General features: G+C 35.8%; 1 protein-coding gene across 1 annotated transcript in view; it reads left to right on the forward strand.

Moving 5' to 3' along the window:
- The window catches only part of B4 (imaginal disc development protein B4), a 56692-nt gene that overhangs the window by 16559 nt on the left and 16658 nt on the right, over positions 1-23475 (forward strand). The window contains exon 2 of the mRNA XM_077428278.1: positions 2785-3686. Coding sequence (XP_077284404.1) covers positions 2855-3686 — 832 coding nt within the window. The 5' untranslated portion in view covers positions 2785-2854. The remainder of the gene's footprint in view (positions 1-2784; positions 3687-23475) is intronic.

Here is a 23475-nt window from a genome sequence, read left to right on the forward strand (position 1 = left end):
AGTGTCTGAGGACGAGATTAACAGTTTCAACAATACGGTGCAATTATAATGTTTCTCATATCGGCCAAATTTTTTTTGCGACGGCCGACCGATCGCTAAGGTGTCAGATCTCGACGGCGGATCACTACTCCTCTTTCTTTGGGAACTTTTCGCGCTTTTCACAATGGATAATGGGATTTTTAAGGGGACGTGGGAAAATAAATGTCGCTCCTTTGTTTTATTTCGTTATTAGATTATGCAACCTTCCATGTTTTGAATTTTCGTGTGCTGTATTACGTTATTCGAAAAATTAACCAATATTCAGCAGATGCGTTCAACGATAATGTTAATATTATGCAAAGCAAATATTTGAAATACAAATACACGTGTACTTGTTGCTTGGAAACAAGAATAATTAGATTCGATCAATTAACTCGACATTTTTAATACAAACAAAGAATTATATATTCAAATTGTGAAAACTGATTTCATTTGTTTTTGTGATCAATTGAAAGTATGCTGCTTTCACTGAGAGTTATGGAGGTTTGTCTACGCAATTTATTCTATCAAGGGATAGGTTTAGGATGATACATTTGAATGCCTTTAATTGGTCTGGTTTTTGCTTATCATATGTACATTCAGGGCCGCTCTAAGGGTAGTTGGCGCAAATATTATTGTTCACCTCGTTTATCATCAGAATATATATGTATGTGTATATTTTTGTGCGCCTCTTATACAATTGATAGCTCCTATACGATCTATTCCGAACATTTCACTTTTTATTCTTTCCGAACCTTTCGTAGTTATATTTATATTATTCTTAAAACAATAACGACTTAAATTATTGACAATTTAGTTTTACTTTCGATCTAATTTTTATCAGATATTAGTTATTGAACGTGTTTACATATCAATGTGCATTACATTTCAGCTATCGCTGCTTTTTTCCACACTTTTGCTCACGAAACGTAAACTTTGGCGACGTTGCAAATTTATTTCAATTTTTGTTTAACGGAAGCTGTCGATATATTTTTTATATTTTTTTATATAATTTTTTTTCGTAGAGCTTGGCGTCCTTTAGGGCTTTGGCGCCCGGGTGTTCTGCACCCTCAAATCACCCCTTAGAGCGGCCCTGTGTACATACATATGTCCGTTCGTTTGGCGAGCCCTGCTATGGATCGATGCAAATTTGTTATTTAACTTCGCAACTACATATTAATGTCGACTTCATTGTGCCATTCGCTTATCAATCGTTTTCCCATGCAAAAAGTTCCCAGTGTCGATTAACTTTCGCTCCCTCCGCGTCCATCTTGCGACACGCGCCTGTGGGAAAAAATACGTAACAGTACACGGTACAGTGTGGTTCACAATGCACCCAACGCACGCCCTATAATCGCGCTCGTTTTCGCAACGCGGTGACAATTAACTGTTACTGTGTCATTTTCATTTCCAACAAATGTGTATGCTTTGTTTTGGAAAAGTGCTGTTTTCCTCATGCACGAAATTTGAAAATCATAATGATGTATACGAGTGATGATCAAACTAGCTTGTGACTAACTCGCGAAATTGATCTTTGGTCCTAAGAAATGTGAGAACATATAAAACAATGAACCTCTTTTGGTTTATCAATAATGTGACCACATTTAACCAGTGGCGTAACTACTATGACGCGGTGCATGAGAGCCCTTAGTACATCGGGCGACTTGCGGGCAACTCTGTGAGTGACTTTGTTGCCTAAGCGTGGTTGCCTTGAGGTCGCTCTTAGTCACCCGATATGAGCAACCAGAAGTGACCAATAATCCGCTCAATATGTGACGATATAGTTTTTATACTATAGAGTCACCCGTGGTCGCCGGCAACTAAATCATCGAGTGTTGAAGGATCGCGAGGGTTGCTTAGGTAATAAAATTACGGTGACCAACGCCGGCAACCGATCTCAATAGCTGGGTGACTGTACGACCTGGGCAGCCGATAAGTTGCCAGGTGTGGCATGCTCCATACAACTGCATACATTTGAGTTGCACGCGCAACAAAGTCACCCACAAAGTTGCACGCAAGTCACCCGGTGTGGCCGGGCTCTTAAGGGCGGGAGGGCCTTCGGGAGGATCTCCAAATATTAATACCAATATTTAAAAAAAAGTTATAAACAAAAAATATAGAAAAATAAATTCACACTAACTGAAAAGAATAAAAAGTTAATATAACATTCTGATTTCGCGACCTTGCAATATCAATATTGTTCAGAAAATATTATGTAAGTTCAGAAAATGTCTTTAAAAGATGCGATTGCAGAATTTTCAAATTAAAATATATGCAGGCTAGGAAGGAAATTTAGAGTTTGCTTTATTTAGTTTATTTATTTCATTGAAAAAAAAAATGGGTGGCCCTTTGGTAACTTTTAAATGCGGGCCAAATTTTTCTAGCTACACCAATGCTCTTATCACATTTTATATTTATTCAGGGTGCAATTTGCATACACCTGGTTCTGCGTCAATATATTGAATCAAACTATTCCTAAAATTGTAATCCATCGCTTTCCTCAATATAAGTCCAGACATTATATTGAGGAAAGCGATGTGTAATATCCGACAATGTACTGCGGTTTACCTGAAGTACTATGTATGTATCTGAGTGAGATTGTATTAAAAATTAGTAGCGTATTATATAGCAGTTTTGTGTTTACTTCTCAATTATGTAAAGTGTTTATTTCAAGATAGTAACCGTCAAATTGTTTCCGCCCCACCGCATTATTTTCTTATGGTTTGTTTTTATTTTGTTTTTAACGATGCTTGTGTTTTGTTTCAGAAATGCAGTGGAAGTGGATAGCTGATACACCGCTAAAATGGTAAAATAATTACGAAAAATATCGATAACGATGATCTCGAGCGTACAAGACTGGGAACGCCGCATCGGCATGTTCCCGAACAGGACCATCTCTTCGGGCGAGGGAAGTTTCCCGAGTTCTGGCGAACTCGGCAGAAACTCTTCTATGCCCTCGTTGAAAGGCAGGCCTGTTTTCCCACCTTCGGCCAAAGGCCGGTTTCCACCTCATTTCTCACCCCCATGCAACCCTTACATTTTCGACGCAGCCCGTTTCGCCTGCGAAAAGAAGCCGACCCAACAGCGACCCACGATTCGATACTTGGATAGGGACAGAGAGAGGCACGTGACGAGATGGTTGATGGAAGCGCAGGACGCCCTCGAGAAGATGGAGCCCAAAAAGAAGTCTTCGTCGAAGAAGAAGCCGTTTTTGAGGCGTTTCCATTCGCACGACTCGAATAAGGACTTCATAACGAGCGCATTCGACGATTCCTGGAACGAAAACTTCATACTGGCCGATGGTTCCAGTCCGAAAAAATCCAAAGCTTTACTGAAACGATTTCAGTCTACGAACAATGAGGGCTCATACGAATTGAGCGATTACCCGTCTAAGAATGATAGTTTCGACAGGAGTGAATCTGCCAGGAGCCGAAAGGACGTCGATAGTTCAAGTCCTCACAGCACGGGAGCGTCGTCTAAAAAATTAACCCCTAGAGAGTTTTTGGAACGGTTTTCCTTACCCAAAGTAGTCAGCTTGGAAGGTGAAATACATCCACTCGTCTTGTACAGACACATAGGAAGCTACACCAGAGTGGAAGCCGTGAGACTCGTCGGCAAAAAGAACAAACCAGTCGGAAAACCGATCTACATACCGGAAGGATACCAAGGTGAGTCGATCGCATTATTATTGCATACATTTATTATTATTGTGTGTGAAATTGTTGTAATTTACGCACGGCAACGTTATGTTGAACATTCACATGCAACTGCTGTGCGATGTAACGTTGCGTGCACGCCAAAGATTAAACGAAAGCTATGCGTGCTATTTTTTTTTTTTTTGCAAAGAAATTGATTCCATTGAATGACGCTTTGATTAGATTGAATTGGTTTTATGGTATGCCTTCATCCTGAATTGAAATTTATTTTCAGAATATTTTAATTCAAGCATATGTATGTACATTTTAAACTTAATTATTTCACTTGTCCATACTATACGGTGTTAAAATCAAACATGATCTACATGTGTACATACCAGTGGCGTTCTGTCATTGAACTATAGGCTAGTCACCTCAATTTTTTTACTTAAAATTTAAAAACAATCGGAAGAATATAGGAAATCATATCCATATGTTGTCAGACCAATTAGCGAAGTGAATTATAGAAGAGCCTTGTAAAAAATACCAACAGTTCAATTACAATAAATTCAATTCGTTGTCTTTATTGGTATTGTTGACTCGGATTAGCAAAGTTCGGGAACCGGAATCGGCCCTACCTATGGTTGTGGACTGTTATGGTGTGGTCCGCCGCGTCGTTCGCTTGCACGAACTCACCATCTCAATTATTTTCTATTCGCGGTACTGGCGAATTGTTATATATAAGCGTTCCGTCGAAGACAAACCATTTTTTAATTTACTCATCTCTTTAAGCATTTATGGAATTTTCGCTAAGAATATTTGTGTCTATCAAACATAATTTTGAACTATTATTTTTTTTGTTAAAATAATACATTTACGCAGAACTTCTTTAGTAGAATCATAGCAAGGGACTCGGCTTACGAAACGCTTCCATCAGAACAAATCAGTGTGAAAACAAATAACGAGGCTTTGGAATGTTGCATTCTCGATCGATTGTTCAACAAATCATTCAGAAGATTAAGTTTTGAAGACAAAAAAGAAAAGCTGGAAATGAAAAATTAAACCCAACACCTCAAGACAGATTATTGTAATTAAAAAATGAAGAATATATATTTTTGTCCATACCTAGTTCCCTATTTTTAAAGTGACGGCACGCCACTGATACATACCCATATTAATGTTAAGTTCGAATTGAATTATCTTGGATAAAACCCACTTTCAATTTTACATATAAAAACTTTTTATTTTATTTATTCAAAACAAAAAGCTGTTATAACAAAAAGCTGACAAAAAACGGCGTTGATGAAGGTGAACAATCAATCATTAGTGCATCGTGAGTTTATGCGGAAAAAATTGCGGAAGCTAACGCATCGTCAATCGTAAAATAATTTGAAACATGAGATCCTTGCTTTTTGCGCACGTGCATAAAAAATTGGCAAGAGGATGCTAGTATATGTATATGTATGTATCTATGTACCTATATATATGAATGTGTTGAAATGACGAACATACATATTTATAGTAACAAAATTACTAGTTATTCCACGCACTACAAAAGGGAGTAACGATCTTTGCAGATGATTTCATTAGAAAGTGACTGTAATTGTAAAACAATAATAAATATGTAAGCAGAACTCGTTTCGAACGCAACTGTGTAACACCCGTTAATCGATAAGCAGAAATTCACAACATTTTTCATTCGCAATTTCGATTTCGATTCTTCGAGCTTCAACCTACCCCATCCATCACTGTTTGGTTTGGTATCCCTTTTCTGCACAATAGTTAACGATTCACCGTTTTGGCGTTTCGGAGCAACGCGTTCCGTTACTTTATTGTTGAACCTCCTATGTAACATTAGATACCACTTAGTGTTATCACGGCGGCCCTGTTTACGGACCCAAACGACTAATTGCCGCTTATTGTTATCGCGACTAACTGTATTTTCAACTTGATTATTAAAACCGAAATCGCAAAATCGATAAAACTTTTTGAACGTCGGGTTATTCAAATTAAATTAGCACGTAAATTGTGTTGATACGTTTAGTCGGGTGATAAGTGGCAAAATATTTATAATCATTGTGATTATGGGATAAGATTTTTTGTTATCGTATAATATTGCTTCGTCATTTCATATATGTATCTATGTACATACGGATTCGAATAGTAGGTGCTTCTTTAGTATGTTTTTTGCATCTTCAATTTTTAATTGAATTTTATACAAAATTAATTCAGATATAAATACAATATATCTATGTATGAGAATATTTTTTTTGAGTATTCATATTGAGCTGGTACTTAATTAATTTTAGGATATATCTACTCTTAATGGCTTTTTAAATTTTCGGTTTTCGCCATTAGTTAAACAGTGGCAGTCGTTCCAAATCGCTCTAGGTGAGTTATATGTACGTAATATCACATGAGCGACAGATAAAGCGCTTATTGCATATTGTGGTTAATAGAAAGCGAGTTTAAAACGCGTTAAAAATAATAGTAAATTGTAAAACGTGCGGGTCGGAACGCAAAAGAGTACGATTAAAAGTTACAACTCGGTACAGGATGTTTCAAAAGTAGACCGATAACCGTGCAAACCAATCAGTCGTGTCACGAATGGCGACATTTAATTTTTGGATGCGTGACTTTCATACCTTTTTATTTTAGGTGCGTAATGGCTTTCTGACCTCGTTGAATGCACGGCCGAATTCAAAATTCAAATGTAACCCAGCTATTTTGAAAAATTGGCGCTTTCTGATTAGGATGAAACTTTCTCATCAAAAACCTAGTAAAAAGAAGGGCTCAAATGATACTGAAATAATGTAAAAGGGTGCAAGGAAGGCCAAAGGGGAGATGTGTGGATGAAATTAGAAACATGTGTGGGATTTGATGGATGAGAGTTCAGCAGCGGATGGCGAATGGTTGCATACAGTAGCGGCTCGTGCATAAAAAATACAAAAAATCACATTTGTATACATTTACGACTTGTGAATATAATTTAAATAAGAATGATTAGATATTTGACATAATCATTATTAATGAGTATGTCAAATATCTAAATACAAGTTGTAAATGCGATTTTTCTGGGGGTGCTGCAGCGACGCAGCCCCTATGCACTGGTTGCAAATGATTATGATACCGTTTTATTAAGGTTTTCTAAACCTGGATAAGAAAATCCATACAAACAGATATATAAAGACAACAGTATGGCTCGGTGGTTGCGTTTATGTTTACCACCGAGAGGTTACCAGGTTCGATCCAGTGCTAATTTTTAATGCTGCTGGTCAGACTTGGATATTTGTGACTCCAAGTCGACCGTTTCCTATCAGAGTTCGCCAACTTATCTGATTTCATTGTTGAAACGGTTCCTCCATCAAATTGGCAAAACCCATCCTACCCACTGTGTCACCAATATCTGAATTTGATTTATGTACAATCTGTAAAAAATGATGTACAAGTCTAAATCCATAGATGTCTCTATAGATTAATTAATTAATTAATTAATCGTTTATTTCGTGTTCTTCAGTCAGCCTCTCAAAATACAGCGATTTATGTAATAAAAATGCTGCAATAATGTTTGTAATTAATTGTCTAGGAAGACGCATTGGGGTCTACCTGTTAGGCCTTTCTGGTATATATCTATGTAAAATAAAATAAATAAAAAATAATCTGTTTGTATGAGTTTTGACCAAAAAGAGGATTTTCTTGAAATTTTGCACGCATTCAATAATGGTAAGAGCACATTTAAAAGTACGCCTAGGTAGACTCCAGATGTGATAGGTATGTCTTCATGTCGTTGTTAATTCGTACGATCTTATTATTTCGACAATTTTCAAAATGGGAATCACCCGTTATATATTAAAAATATACTGGTTTTTTTTTGCATCTGCAAAACTACCTAAAAAAACCACTGTGGATCTGCATCTTAATAATCTATCAAAATTTGATTATGTACTCCCTCCTCACAAAGTCTTTAAACTTTCAGGAAAAATTAAAAGAAGTCATACTACATACATACATAATGTTTATACATATTTGTTTACTTTTCTACCATTTCAATTTATCTACATTATTCCTTGCGCGATAGAAGTTTAAATTAAAGTTTTCCAATAATTGAGGAAATAAAATGAAACTTGAAAAGTGTTTTTACAAGAATCCTCGCCAAGAAATTTCGACGAATCTCAAAGGATTTGTAAGTTGAATATCAATGCCTTTCTATACAATTATAAACCATCGATCTGTTATTGTTATCATCGGCCTTGATCGCGCGTACAGAGTAATTGAATTACGCATCGAGTTCGCTTATTACGAGTACGTACTAAGCGGAAAATTCGATTCCATCCTTGACCTGAATTCTGGCGAAAATTCATTAATCTGTGTATTGAATTCGGCTACCTTTTCGGTTGTAAAACTTGAGCTGATCGTCTGAACGCAACAATGAACCCGTACAAAAGAACAACGCTCGGGTTGGCCGATAACATCTATCCATGTATCTAGCAACATTTATCTAATTTCAACTGTATAATTTTGATAGATTCATACAAAAATATATCGCGTTTAGTTCCGTAATATACATTTATGTAAATATGTATTTGTATATGCGTATCTACAGAGAGAGAGAGAACGAGAGCAAAAATTTAAATTTAGAGATTTTAATCCGTCGCGAGAAAACGCCCTATATTTCACGCAGAGTTAACGCTATTACTTTCTTTTCGTGTATAATTCGCTACATGGTCAGGCGATCACATTTAATTTAACACGTTCGCCACTGACAAAACACGGACAGGCGCAAATACTTTTGCATTGTCGTCATCTAAATATAGCCTGATTTTTTTAGGGATGGGCTGAAACATTTTTTTTTTCAAAAGAAAAAATGAGACTTTTTATAAGATTTTTTTGTTGCTAGAATTTGCGAAAAATTAGGTATACTTCGGCACATTTAAAATTTTCCATTTATCCAGTGAATTCATTCGACTAGAATATCCCTTTTTTATTTTATTTGTACTTAGATATATACCAGAAAGGACTAATAGGTAAACCCCAATTTCTTAGCCAATTACAAGATTTTTTTATTAAATAAATCGCTGTATTTCGAGATGCTAAAAAACCCAAAATTAACCTTTAATTTATTAATTAATTAATCCATAGATACATCTATGGATTTAGGCTTGTACATATTTTTTTACATATTGTACATAAACCAAATTCAGATATTGGTGACATAGTGGGTAGGATGATTTTTGCCAATTTGATGGGGGAACCGTTTCAACAATGAAATCAGATAAATTGGCAAACTCTGATAGGAATCGATCGACTTGGAGTCACAAATATCCAAGTCTGACCAGCAGCAGTAAAGATTAGCACTGGATCGAACCTGGTAACCTCTCGGTGGTAAACATAAACGAAACCACCGAGCCATACTGGCGATGGCTTTGAATGGAATAATAGAGTTTTTCGTTATTTTTATGATTTTTTTGGACCAAATTATCAAATAAATTAATCATGCTATTTTTTCGAACGAAACTCATCCCTTAAATATGGTTTTATACGAAAGTTAATGAATTTTATTTGCGAACTACCAAAAAATATTCACGTTTTCTTGTATATTGAATATTGAAAAAAATTACCCGATGCGTTGAATTAGAATAAAAATTTGGTTTTATGTTTTTTTTCTTGGATTATTTTTTTTACAAACCTTTACGTTTCACTTACGATTACAATTCAGGAAACAATTTGCCTCTTATCCGATCGTTTTCATACTTTGCCATATTGCTCATTTTGGATGGATCCTCCGCCATTACGATAGAGATAAAATATCGTTTAAGACGCGTTTGAAGTTTGCAAATTTAAAATCAGGGTAACGTCTATGTAGTCTTTAGTTTCATACATACGTAGATGGCGGTAGTAAAATAAAATTATTGGTATTTTTATTCAAAATAATAATTTATATATCTTAATATTATATACAAAACTATAAAAGAGGTTTGTTTTTAAAAAACATTTTTTTATTCTTCATTAAAAACTCAATATAATTTTTTTATCGTCAATCAGTTTTCCGATTTGTTGTTTACTTATTTAAATTTAGGGGGCTGTCACCCTCATAGCCCCCCTGGCTACGGCCGTAAGCTATATACATAAATATTACTGGTGTGGTTCGGGCAAAACGTCAAAGGAAGTGGTCTCTGGTCATTTTATACCCTCCCCCCTCGTTACCAACAGCACACCCCGCACTGCTACCCCCACGCACCCACAAATTCGCCTTTAGGATTATTGAAAGTTTGACTTCTACCATGCGTGGTTTTTCACACACGATTTTTGAAATTTTGAAAATATAAATAAGTAATTACTTTGCAAATATTTATAACAATTCATGTTATATGTAGAGTGTGACTGGAATAGGTATAGAGTTCTTTAGATAAATCTTCGTTGCGTCTTACGATCGGATAAATTTTGTTTGGAATTTCATATTACCGAGAGAAAATAGTTGCTGAATAAAATTTGCGAAATGTTTTCGAATATTTTGGGCGTTGCACCACACATCGAGTCTTGGCGTAACGCGGTTCTAGTTTGCGAACTGCCATTATTATCTCACCGCTGCATCTGTGCATGAGTCCACCCCGAAGGTAATAGAATAGACAAACTCGTGCCACTTTGATATCTTTGCTGACGTTTGCCCCAAATAGCGGACGTTCATTTAACAATAATAATTAATAATAACAACAATATACATATGTACGTAAATATGTACATATACATATATGAATAAGATATTGCGCAATATACCTACGTACATATGTATGTATAGACAGTCAGTCTAACAATCAGCCTAGGTTACGCACTACACATATGTATTCATATGCACGTCTTAATTTTTATTATTATTTATACGTATTCTTTTGATTTTGACATCTTTAACACGTTGCGCGCATCTGGTCCTTTTAAGTATCGCTCAATTGCGCAATAACCGATTGTTCGATCGTGTGAGATTCGCATTGTTTGGAATTAGAATCGCAGTTGCTCTACGCTGATAGACTGCGAGCCATTTTTGTGAATAAATGTACGTACAGACATGACGGCGAAATTGAAAGCAATATCAGATTATAATAAATGAAATAACATATTTGATATGCTGTATAACTTATTCATTATAATACATACATCAGCTTTTGACCCTTTGCTTCTCAACGCTCTTTGTATTGAATTGTCTTCAAGTGTAGATTGTTTTTTATCTTTTATTATTTTATTTTTAATTTCCAATACTTGGGAAAAGCGAAATAGCCGATGGACGCAATTTTATATTTCCTCATGATGCCATTATCGGGTTGCACTTGTATTAAACTTGTACATATTTAAATTTATGTTCAAATCATGTGGTGACAGTGGGTAGGATGGTTTTTATCAATTTGATGAGGAACCATTTCAATAATGAAATCAGATAAATTGGCAAATTCTGATAGGAAACGATCAACTTGGAGTCACAAATATCCAACAGTCTACCCTAGATAACCACCGCTAAGGATTTCGAGTTTTGTAAAGGTGTGTTTCGATTGTCTAATATAGCTTGCAACAATATAAAAAAAAAACAAAAGAAGTCAATTAATGAATGTATTTTCCAAAACTAGTTCCATCTTCATCATTGTTGTTAAAATGTTATGCTCACAATCTAAATACCAAGCCACAATCTAAAATACTCAACAGTTAGGGATTTCCTTTCTGAAATGGTTATAAATTCGGAAATTCCGGTGTAAACCAGTCTTTATAAACATTGACACGGATTACACCACCCATGTTCAATGCTTGATGCAATGGAAAGGCTTAGCGGGTAGTATTCTTGTTTATTTTTACTAGCCGCTTAGTTCGCTTTCGATTTTTTCGTCTGAGGAAATTTGGGTTCTTTTCCGATCGTTTTCAAACTTTGTCATTTTGCTCGGTTTGGTCATCAATATGTATGTAGAAATCAAATCCGCCATTACCATGGTGAAAAATAATCGTAATAGACACGTTTGAAAATACTTAATTATCGTTATCGGTGACGTCTATTAGTATTTATCCACACTCTTCCGATTATTTTTTTCCCTTTTCGCCACCCTCTCGCTATGTCAGATTTTAATTGTTTAAACGCCTATAACTTTTTCTTTTTTCACTCTATATTTTATAAAACGTGTCTCTTTATCTCTCTCATATATTTTTACTTAGGTTATATTATGATTGTTAAAATGAATTTTAAATAGCGTGGTGTTTCGGCCAAAAGTCGAATGACGTTTATATCCGTCATTTCGCGTGCCGACAAATCCGCCGAAATAACAGATCCTAATCAGGTTACTTCATACAGGTTTACATATAATTAGTTATACTAAATTACATATCATCAAAAAAATATGGTCTTTTTGGACAGTACGGCTTTTTTTTTAGTTATAATTAGTCATTTACATACTAAAAATACAACGCCTATAGGCGTATTTCAGGCCCATGGGGGTCCATTCAAAGGGTTAATAGCATTGGTCCCATGTCTTGTTCTTAACAGCTTCATTAATTGTCATCTATGTACATATTTTGAATGAATTATGTATGAATAGACGAACAGCACAAACTCGTATCGAAAGTAAACAAAGTGACGGGACGAGTTCACGAACCACGTAATAGCACACAGATTCAACTTTGCTAATTGTCGATTGACTGCTTCTGCGGTAGAATGATTGCGTGATCTTCGATAGGGTACTCTGGAGCGGAAGGCGTTTCTACTTGTTTTTCTCCTCGGAGCATCCGGCCATTGCTGAGGATATCCCACCGACGCGACGATGAACTGACGATGATTTTCTTCAGCCAGAGTAGTCTAGCCTGTGAAACCAGTCCACCCGCAATGACCGATTTCGCAGTGAAGTAACACGTTTGCGGTGTACCTACGATATCACGGGTCTCTTGATCGCAAGTGGCTTCAATATTGTCTCGGCAGTCTCTCGCTTACATAATATCGTACTTCTGTATGTATGTACATATATGGACGCTTATTAACATAAATTTATGATTATGTTGATGAGTAACGAGTAGGATATTATAGTCACACGTACCTACGCGTAATAATCGTTCTAAGCAAATATCGGTAGTGTTAGTTACAAAACACAATAAATATACAATTATGAAACGTTCAAGGCAAAACGTGCGTGCTCATTTATAATACACGTATTATTGCATTTTTTTTTTTTACTTTGCCGCTATTGAATAGGAAAAAATCAAAATCTAGATTTTGCTTGCTACGCTTCGTCGATCGGTGGATGCTACGATTTCTTTTCCGCAAGGTTAAGAAGCGCGCGTGTGTGTAAAATGGGGTTTTAATTAATATATAAATAAATAATCGCGTTTGGAATCCTTGATTTAAGGCCCACATGTTAAAACTAATATGCATTTCGCACCTTCACCGTCTGCATTATTATAACAAGTTTACCTGCGAAACCAAACAACGAAATTATGTGTGTACTTAATAAGCTCCTAGCGACTTCTCACCGGAGGTCGAAAATTCTCGGTAAACATAGATAAGTTGTAAAATTTTATGTTTATGTATGATTTTATGTGATCAAAGACCCTTCGACCGTCATTTGAACGGTCTCTGGTATTCGGTTGTATATTTTATGAATTGCAAAATAGATATGAAGTACATATGTTTAGAATTGGCTCGGGATTCGCAGTTTATGCATCGCTGCTTTGCCAACGGAAATAATTCACGCCATACACGACATTCATTATTCTATTCAATTAAAGTTTTTTTTGTTTTAATTATTTCATATCATTGTGTGCATTTTGTTTATTTTGAAATTAATGAAAAATGTGAGTAATCTTAAATGGAAATCGTACAAAATTTGGAACCAGTTTCCGTGAAGTTAACGTGTATATAATTTATTCTAAAATAGACCATCGGATAAGGCCCAAGATAGGCTCTGTTAATTCTGCTCCAAAATTGATCTAGCACTTGGTTTCACTTTTTATTATTATAATCTCTAAGCTTCACACTGGTCATAGTCAGTAAATAATTCATTAGAGGTTTGCGGATATACGGTTCATCTTCCTGTGTGAATTGTGGTAAGAACACACTCAAAAGTGCGGCGTGGGACGCACTCGGGGTTTCCAGCTGTGATGTGCGTATCTTCGTGTCATTGTTAATTCGTACGATCTTATTATTTCGACAAGTTTCTCCTACATTTCTTCAAATTTGGGAATCACCGTTGTCGATCATTGTCAAACCTATGTATGTCAATGCAAGGATAAAATATCGGTTGACGGAATATTGGCCGATGAACAATAGGCTGTCGGACTGAATGGACATTTGACTGAATGACATTTTTAATTTTTTAAATGTATCACAAATATTAAATATTAAATAACGTATCAGTTTTCAGTGATATTTGAGTTATCTTGATGCACAATCTACTAAATGTCCGGTCGACCCAATGTCCGTTTGGCCAAAAGTCCGTCGGCCAAGTGTACATTCGGCCAAAAGTTCGCATATGACAATATTGCTGAAAACACTCCAGGGTTTGTTTTACCAAGGATCGCGATGGTATAGATTAAAAAAAAAAAAGCGTATCGCATACCACTCCGTGTATCTGCACCTTTATTTGCTCTAATTTTTATTTATCCAGAGATAATTTCACCGTTTCTAAAATATTTCATGTGTGAGCTGATAATGTAACCGTGTATGTGTATTATTATATCAAATTCTTAGACATAAATTTACGGTCGTTTTATTTATAGTGTCCAAGTGCAATGACTTGCAATTCGACTTGTGAGGATTCTGAATATAATTCAGCTAATCTTATAGTTATAACTTATATAATATGGTTATAGCTTATCCTTGTCGAGTACCACGTTTATGGCGTTGGCCAATGCTATAAGTTATAGCATTGGCCAACGCTATAAACGTGGTACTCGGCAAGGACACGGTACAGGTAAAAGAATTCTTCGACAAAATTGGGTCTGAGAATTTAGAGCGAAGAAGATCCGTGCAAAAAAAGGCGATCGATTCAGTCTGGAGTTGTGTGCGAGCCACAGTTTTTCGGGGTATCCAAGACTAGGCACGAAACCGGAATAATTATGCAATGACGAGAAATCGCAAGAGAATGCAAGCGGAGACGCCCAGTTTTGAATCTTTCTATTTAGTCTCAAACCTTTTAATAAAAGGAGCCCTGTCACAATTTGCCCCAATAGCATATTTTATTTATTTTCACCATTAAAATACAGTACATGTAGTTGTATTTTAGCGTACCGTTCTTGAACATTTTTCAATGTCATTCTCGCACCTTATTTTCATATGTAGTTAAATTTCGCCAAATAATTCATTACCTCATAAGTCAGCGAAATGGAGGCTATTCTGATGCAATACTCGAATATAACGGTCACCGTTTTACCGGTTCACTCCATTTTAACTATTATATTTAACCGAGAGACCTATCTAATGTCCAGTTAACCGGCTAAACTAGATACTACGATGCCAAATAGTCGAAAATGCCCAGACAAATTAATTTCCCTCGCGAATATATATTATATATTACATATTACAGCGGTATGGCTCGGTGGTTGCGTTTATGTTTGGCATAGAGAGGCTACCGGGTTCGATCCTGTGCTAATCTTTAATACTGCTGGTCAGACTTGGATATTTGTGACTGCAAGTCGATCGTTTCTTATCAGAGTTTGTCAATTTATATGATTTCATTGTTGAAACGGTTCCTCCATCAAATTGGCAAAAATCAACCTACCCGCTGTCACAAATATCTGAATTTGATTTATGTACAATAGGTAAAAAATGATGTACAAGTCTAAATACATAGATGTCTCTATAGATTAATTAATTAATTAATTCATCGTTTATTTCGTGTTCTTCAGTCAGCCTCTTGAAATACAGCGATGTATGTAATAAATAGAGGTAGGATAGTAACAGTGCTATCCATTGTTCCATTGTTGTAAATCCTTTGTAAAAAAGGTTCGGCAAACCTTTAACAATGCATTTACAACCTTTGAACAATACGCGACACCTTCTGGGTCCGGTGACTAGTAATAAACATGCTGCAATAATGTTTGTAATTAATTGTCTAGGAAGGCGCATTGGGGTCTACATGTTAGGCCTATAGTCTAAATCCATAAATGTCTCTATGGATTTTCATTAATTAAATAATTTTTAATTTCGTGTTCTTTAGCCTCTCGAAATACAGCGATTTTAATAATAAAAATACTGCAATGTTTGTAATTAATTGTCTAGGAAGGCGCATTCGGGTCTTCCTGTTTGGTTTTCCTGGTATATATCTTTGTAAAATATGTATTTGTTCTTACTGCGGTGACTATATGTATGTACATATGTATATGTACTTAAAACGTTAAGTAAATATTGATATGAAAAGATTGGTTTGATAAATATGTATCTCCAAATGTATATGTTAAAAGCTACAGCTATCAAATTTGGTACCATTTAAAATGGTGTTCATAGCTGTGTTCATTAATATTGAACGGTGACATTCCTCTCATTCGAATCACGACACCCGCATATTTGTACATGTATGTGTATGTGATACAAGAGATTTTCAAATTAAAAAAAATTACGTATTCAAAGAAAACACTCAGTCTGAGGCGCGTAATCGTGATCTCGACTACTTTCACCCAAATATCAAAATGAATCGTGATATACAGACACACACCAGTTGGTCAGCTCGAACGGTAGTGGTGTGCTATTAAAACATGCAAACACCGGGGTCACCAGTTCAAATTCATAAATCACCCATCTTATGTAATGCAAATTTGCATTGGACTTTATTTGTCGGCTGCGGCTTTGCCCCTCCTGGTCAGACTATATGTAGTACATATGTGCCTACTCCCTGTTGAAAACCGCAAAGGTACAACAATCAAACATATGAACTCGTTCTTGTTCGCTTTATACTTTTGAAACATTCGAGACTACTCCGACTATCATGCACCGAAAAAGCGACCCCCCCCCCCCTCGTTTGATGTAATGTTTATTGTAATTTGAAAGTATCCGATTTGCTAATAACGAATTATATAAAACAAATAAACACACGTTGAAAAACAAGTTTCTCTGCACGAAAAATGTGAAGTTTCACGGTCGCTATGGTTACCTTGTATCATAATTTTGTGCAAAAGCCAGGCTCTATTAATCAATTGAAAAGATTTATGCTTGCTCTTCACGAGATTCTATCGAAATTGTGACGTCTTACATGCACAATGATCTGTAAGGACCGTTTATAATATGCATGTATAATTTACTCTTGAAATTTCATACAGGTAAATTCGCATTACAGTTACTAAAGCTAAGACTTGTGGTTTAGGTAACGGCAATAAATTTTTGGCAGGGCTTTTTTATATATCTACATATACATACATATATTAATCATTCAAAAACAATCTTGAATATTTTTGACGTGGAAAGTTTACTGAACCAACTTAAACCATCCTTTTCTATTTGTATACCTTTGTTTATCTTGTTATAATTTCATTAATCAATAAATGACATAATGATAATCACAAATTAACAGCTTTTCCAACCGAAGTTAAATGTTTAATAATTCGATTAAACAAGAGAGTTCTTACCAATTTGGTTATGATAAATAATTCACAACTTCAATTCTCTTCAGTTGTACTATTCTTATATGTAGCATGAGTTAGCATACCAAATTTTGGTGGTTCTGAATTGAAAACTATGGAATTGCACAGCGGATAAACAAATACTCATTTTAATATGTGTACACTGTTTTTATCTTGTGATATTACAATTATCACTGGTACAATATATGTAAGTGGTGTATTTTCTTCCCACTAAAAAGCCAATAATAGTAAACTTCAATACATCAAGTTTACTATTATTGATCTCTAGTACACTGTTTGTTTCCTATACATTTCAAACCTTCAGAATATATTTTTTAAAATACGTCTTTCTGAGTTTTAAACATTTTATGTATTTTTTTTTTATTTTATTTAATCAATCATGAACATTCGACTAACATACAAAGAATTGTTTATTAATTATTTAAGCAGATATAAACCCATTTATTAAACACGATATCTGTTCCGACTTTTGTAATGACGTGTGGCAAACAGTCTTATTAACTGATTGTCGATTGGCATTATTGACGAGTTGGCATTAGTGTCGGCCCAAGCGGAAATACGCGACGGTCGACAGAGTTCGAGCAGACGGCGTACGGACAACTTGTGTTCCGTACGCTCCGCTGAACCACCACGTGCAAATTTTACATTTCAATAAACTACATCAAACCATTATCGAAGTCTTTTCCATGATGGTCACTTCGAACCGGACACCAGTAACCTAGGCCACAACACCAAACGGACAAACCAATAGGAAAAAACGTGGTCGAGAAAAAATGGATGTCAATTAAGAAATCGGTATCGTTCCTTTGTTACTATCCATACCTTTCCAATACTAATAACATGTTTGCTTCTATTTCAGCAATATATTGATTGATGTACAGAGGTACATGACCGCGTGATTGACGCAGAAAATATATAAATAAAAACATAACCTACAAAGACGCATGGGACACAGAGGTAATCCAAAATTATCGGAACGATCACATAAACATCGTAAAGGATATTCAAGTAAGTGAATGTATTCAATCTCAGGCAATCTGTTCAAAAGGCAATCATGTGGGTAGGTCAGTTTTAAAATATGTTTTAAAGTATAACAATTAATTAACGCGATTGTATAAAATAATATCGCGCTACGAAGGAATGTTTCATCGGTCGCATCGAATTTCGTATTAAAAGTGTAAAATCAGATGTAGTGTAAAATTAGCAAAGCACGTGGAGAATTATACTTGTAGCCCCAAAGTGGATTAAATCAAGTACATACCGGTATATTCATATCGGTAGATCTTTGTTTCTTAATGTGTGTAGAAACACCCTCCCCCCCCCCCCTTCCACGATAAATGTGGAATTATACTTGTAGCCCCAAAGTGGCTTAAACCAAGTACATACCGGTATATTCATAGCGGTAGATCTTTGTTTCTTAATGTGTGTAGAAACACCCTCCCCCCCCCCCCTTCCACGATAAATGTGGAATTATACTTGTAGCCCCAAAGTGGCTTAAACCAAGTACATACCGGTATATTCATATCGGTAGATCTTTGTTTCTTAATGTGTGTAGAAACACCCTCCCCCCCCCCCCCTTCCACGATAAATGTGGAATTACACTTGTAGCCCCAAAGTGGATTAAATCAAGTACATACCGGCATATTCATACATCGGTAGATCTCTTTGTTTCATAATGTGTGATGAAACAGTGGTGATTTAAAATAAATCACAAGACTTGTAGCCCCAAAGTGGTTTAAATCAAGCACCCACCAATTTAGGGTTGTAATTTCTTCCAAAATATGTTGGATAGATTCTGGTGATAATAGTTAAAGTAGAATATTAAGATTCACGGTTAATCATTGAATATTATTACCTTATCTCTACGAATAGTTCAATTGACAGCTATAGTAGAGAACAACTGTATTTATGAGACGAAATAGTGCAACTTTCTGAAACAAATGTCAAGTGCTGAAAACGAGGAAATAGAAGCTTCGACTTCCAAGTCGCATAAAGGTCGAAATCCAACTAGGGACGTAGAACCTATTAGAGACAGGTCAAGCTCTAGAATACATCAGACTCGAAGTCAGACTCAATCGATAGAAATATTAGCGAAGGAAAATAAAGTAGAAGTCATAATGACGTCAATAGAATTAAGGTATTCAGGCGCGGTACAAAGACTAAAAGGAAAAATAGATAAATCCTCCGAATTAGATGAAGGACAGTATCAAACCATTAAAGAAGCATACGATTATGTCCGAAAACTCCATTACGAATATTTAGATAACCTTACAGACATACCGAAAGCGGCCAAAATAGACGAAGAGTACGATGCAATTACAATAACAGTTAAAAATCTTAAAGCAGCATTAGATTGCCAATCCTTTCAAGATAGTAAACTAAAGGTAGAGCAAGCAACAATTAAATTTGCTAGGGATAAGTTACCGACGTTAACCATTCCCACATTTCAGGGAGATCCATCTGAATGGCAATCGTTTCAACAAGCTTTTAAGAATATAATAGGAAACAAAACGGAATATTCGAATGTCACGAAATTGCAATATTTGCATCAATCCTTAATCGGTCCCGCTTTGGCAGCTGTATCAGGTTTAGATATTAGCTCAGACAATTACGAAATAGCTTGGAGTATTTTAGACAAGCAATATAATTTACCAAGACTTAATCTCAAAACTAGGATTAATTCACTTTGTGACTTAAAATTAATCACAAGAGAATCACATATCGAATTGAGAAATCTATTGAATCAGGTAACAGTGTGTATTAAAAACATTGAATCGTTGGGTTACGCGAGAGAAATTTTAGATCCATGGGTAACATGTTTAGTTCTAAGGAAATTACCTTTTAATATAGTAAGAGACTGGGAAATATCGCTGGTTAGCAGAGAAATGCCACCATATGAAAGTTTAGAGACATTCTTGCAGAATAGATGTAATGTATTACAATCTACTGCATCTGTAACTACGGTGAAGGAATTCCCTCATAGTCGTCAAAGAATCATGAGAACCCATGTCGCGAACAAAAACCCATCAAGTAAGGTAAACGCATGCGCATTCTGTCGAAATAATCATTTCATAGGCAAATGTGATAAATTCAAAGCAAAATCCAGTATGGAAAGAAATGAATTCGTTAAATCTAATAACATGTGTTTTAAATGTTTAAATTCATCGCATAAGATAACAAATTGCAAGTCTAACTATAATTGCTTAAGGTGCAAACAAAACCATCACACTTTGTTGCATCAGGACGATACATTTAGTTCCAATAATACGGGAAGGAAGTCAATTAATGCTCATTCTACTCATTTCTCTCAAAGGGAGATAATTTTACCGACGGTACAAGTAGACATTATAACGTCCAATGGAACGGTCGTTAAGGGTCGCACATTATTAGATTCCGGCTCACAAGTCAACTATGTTACCACATCTTTCGCTAAGAAGAATAACTTCAAATTAGAGAAAATCTCTCAAAAAATTGTAGGTATCGCTAATCAAGAAAGTAGCATTCGTCACATCACCAAGGTGACCATAAGGTCTTCAACCACTAATTACTCAACCAAAGTGTTGTGTTTGGTATTACCAGAAATTACTGGCGAAATTCCAACTGTGAAACTGGATCAACAGTTAATTTCAATACCAGCGGGAATCAAGTTATCAGATCCCCTTTGGAATAAACCGACGCCAATCGATTTATTGCTCGGCGCCGAGATTTGCGTTCATGCTATGAAAGCAGGAACCATCCAGTTAGGAAAAGGTATGCCTATCTTAAAGGATACCGAATTCGGATGGACAATAGTTGGTCCATATCCCGAAGTAAATAATGCTCCAGGGAAGAGCCACATAGGCTTAAGTCAATTAGACAGTCACATTCAAAACTTTTGGATGATCGACCAGGTTCCTATGGTAAAACATCAATCTCTTGAGGAGAAAAGATGTGAGGAACATTTCCAAGCACACACATCACGAGATAAAAACGGTAGATTTTGTGTAGCTTTACCATATAAAAATTCCCCGGTAGTATTAGGAAGTTCATTGCACATTGCGGAGAAAAGACACAAAACTTTGGAAAGACGTTTTTTAGCCAATAATAATTTAAAAATGGAATACAATAAAGTTTTAGAAGAGTACATAAATTTAGGACATATGTCAGAGTGTGAACCTCCGGAGGCACATGAGGTTCATTGTTATTTACCTCATCACGTCGTGGTTAAGGAGTCTAGCCTTACCACTAAATATCGTGTAGTTTTTGATGCGTCCGCAAAGACAACGTCTAATATCTCACTAAATAATATTTTGATGGTGGGACCTAATGTCCAATCAGATTTGTTAAGTTTACTACTCAACTTTCGACTCCATAAATACGTGATTACTGCGGATATTAAGCAGATGTACCGACAGATTCAAATAGCAGAGGAAAATAAAAATGTACAACGAATCATTTGGCGAACAGATCCCCAGAGTAAATTCAAGCATTACAAGCTTAATACAGTAACATTCGGAACTGCTTCAGCCCCATTTTTAGCTACTAGATGTCTAAATCAGTTAGCAGAGGAGAATAGAAACAAATATCCCATCGCTAGTAAAGTGATCGAACGTGATTTTTATGTTGATGATTTGCTCACGGGAACTAATACTATTGAAGCTGGTAAATTATTAAAGGTTCAACTGGAAACCATATTATTATCAGCCGGTATGCCCTTAAGCAAATGGACATCGAACAACTCCGATATAATCACGGATGTTAAAGCTGACGATTGTTCAGATTTTAACTTCTCTAACGAATCACACAAAACTTTAGGTTTATTTTGGAAACCGCGGGAAGACGTTTTTGTATTTAAGGTTCAAACCGAAGTCGAGACTGAAAATATAACAAAAAGAAACTTTTTATCAGTAATTAGTCAGATCTTCGACCCATTAGGACTATTATCTCCATTGTTAATTAATTATAAGATATTAATGCAATCTGTCTGGCAACAAACCATTGGTTGGGATGAATTCATTCCTCAGACAATCTTCAAAAAATGGAAAGATTGTCAATTATCCAATACAGTCATGAAACTTTATAAAATTCCTAGATTGATAATACTAAATAATGTCATTAATATACAGGCACACGGATTTTGTGACGCATCCGAGAAAGCTTATGGTGCTTGTATTTATGTAAAATGTACTGATCAATTGGGAAATTCCAAATGTCATCTTGTGTGTTCTCGTTCGAGAGTCGCTCCGCTCAGTTTTGTAACTATTCCGCGTTTAGAGCTGTGCTCCGCTATGTTATTATCAAAGTTAATGAAGTCAACAATAGACCAATTAACAATTCATATTAATGAAAAATATTATTGGACGGATTCAACCGTCGCATTGCATTGGATTAGAGGAGAGTCATGTAAATGGACCACCTTCGTTGCCAATCGAGTGGCCGAAATCCAATCAATATCTCAACCCATTGAGTGGTACCATGTCTCCTCTAAAGACAATCCAGCAGATTTAATTTCTCGAGGGACTCAACCATCAGAATTAAATCATAATTCGTTATGGTGGGACGGCCCTAGTTGGTTGAAATTAGACGAATCACGATGGCCTCGAAGACCTCCTGAGATCACAATAGATCTTCCAGAGAGAAGGGTAGTCACTAACGCTACCCTTGTGAGGGAAAATAATTGGATAGATAAACATTCTCATCTTCCAAGACTCCTTCGAGTTTTATCATATGTTCGTCGGCCACTAAGGAATAAACAATTAAACGTTAAAGAAAATAACGAACCGTCCGCTTTAGAATTAAAAGATGCTTTAAATAATTTGATAAGGTTATCGCAAATGGAATCATTTCCATTGGAATATCGTTTGCTGAGCAAGGGACATCCAATTCCCAGTAGCAGTAAATTAGCTAAATTGTCCCCTCTATTCCACGAGAATTTAATTTGTGTTGGAAGTAGACTTCCTCTGGGAACAACTCTATCAACGTCACCCATTATCTTGTCAAATAAGCATAAACTTACACACATGATTGTCCGAGATGCGCACTTGAAATATATTCACTTGGGTACTCAAGCCTTACTGTCGTTATTGCGGCAGACCTATTGGCCATTGGCCGGACATAATACTGTCAAAGGAGTGGTGCGTTCATGTGTCATTTGTTTCAGAAATAAACCACTGTCACACAATAGATTAATGGGATTACTCCCGCTTGAACGTACCACTGCGAATTTTCCTTTCAGTCATGTGGGGATAGA

Source organism: Arctopsyche grandis, chromosome 3, assembly GCF_051622035.1.
Source record: "Arctopsyche grandis isolate Sample6627 chromosome 3, ASM5162203v2, whole genome shotgun sequence".
Classification (NCBI taxonomy): Eukaryota; Metazoa; Arthropoda; class Insecta; order Trichoptera; family Hydropsychidae; genus Arctopsyche; species Arctopsyche grandis.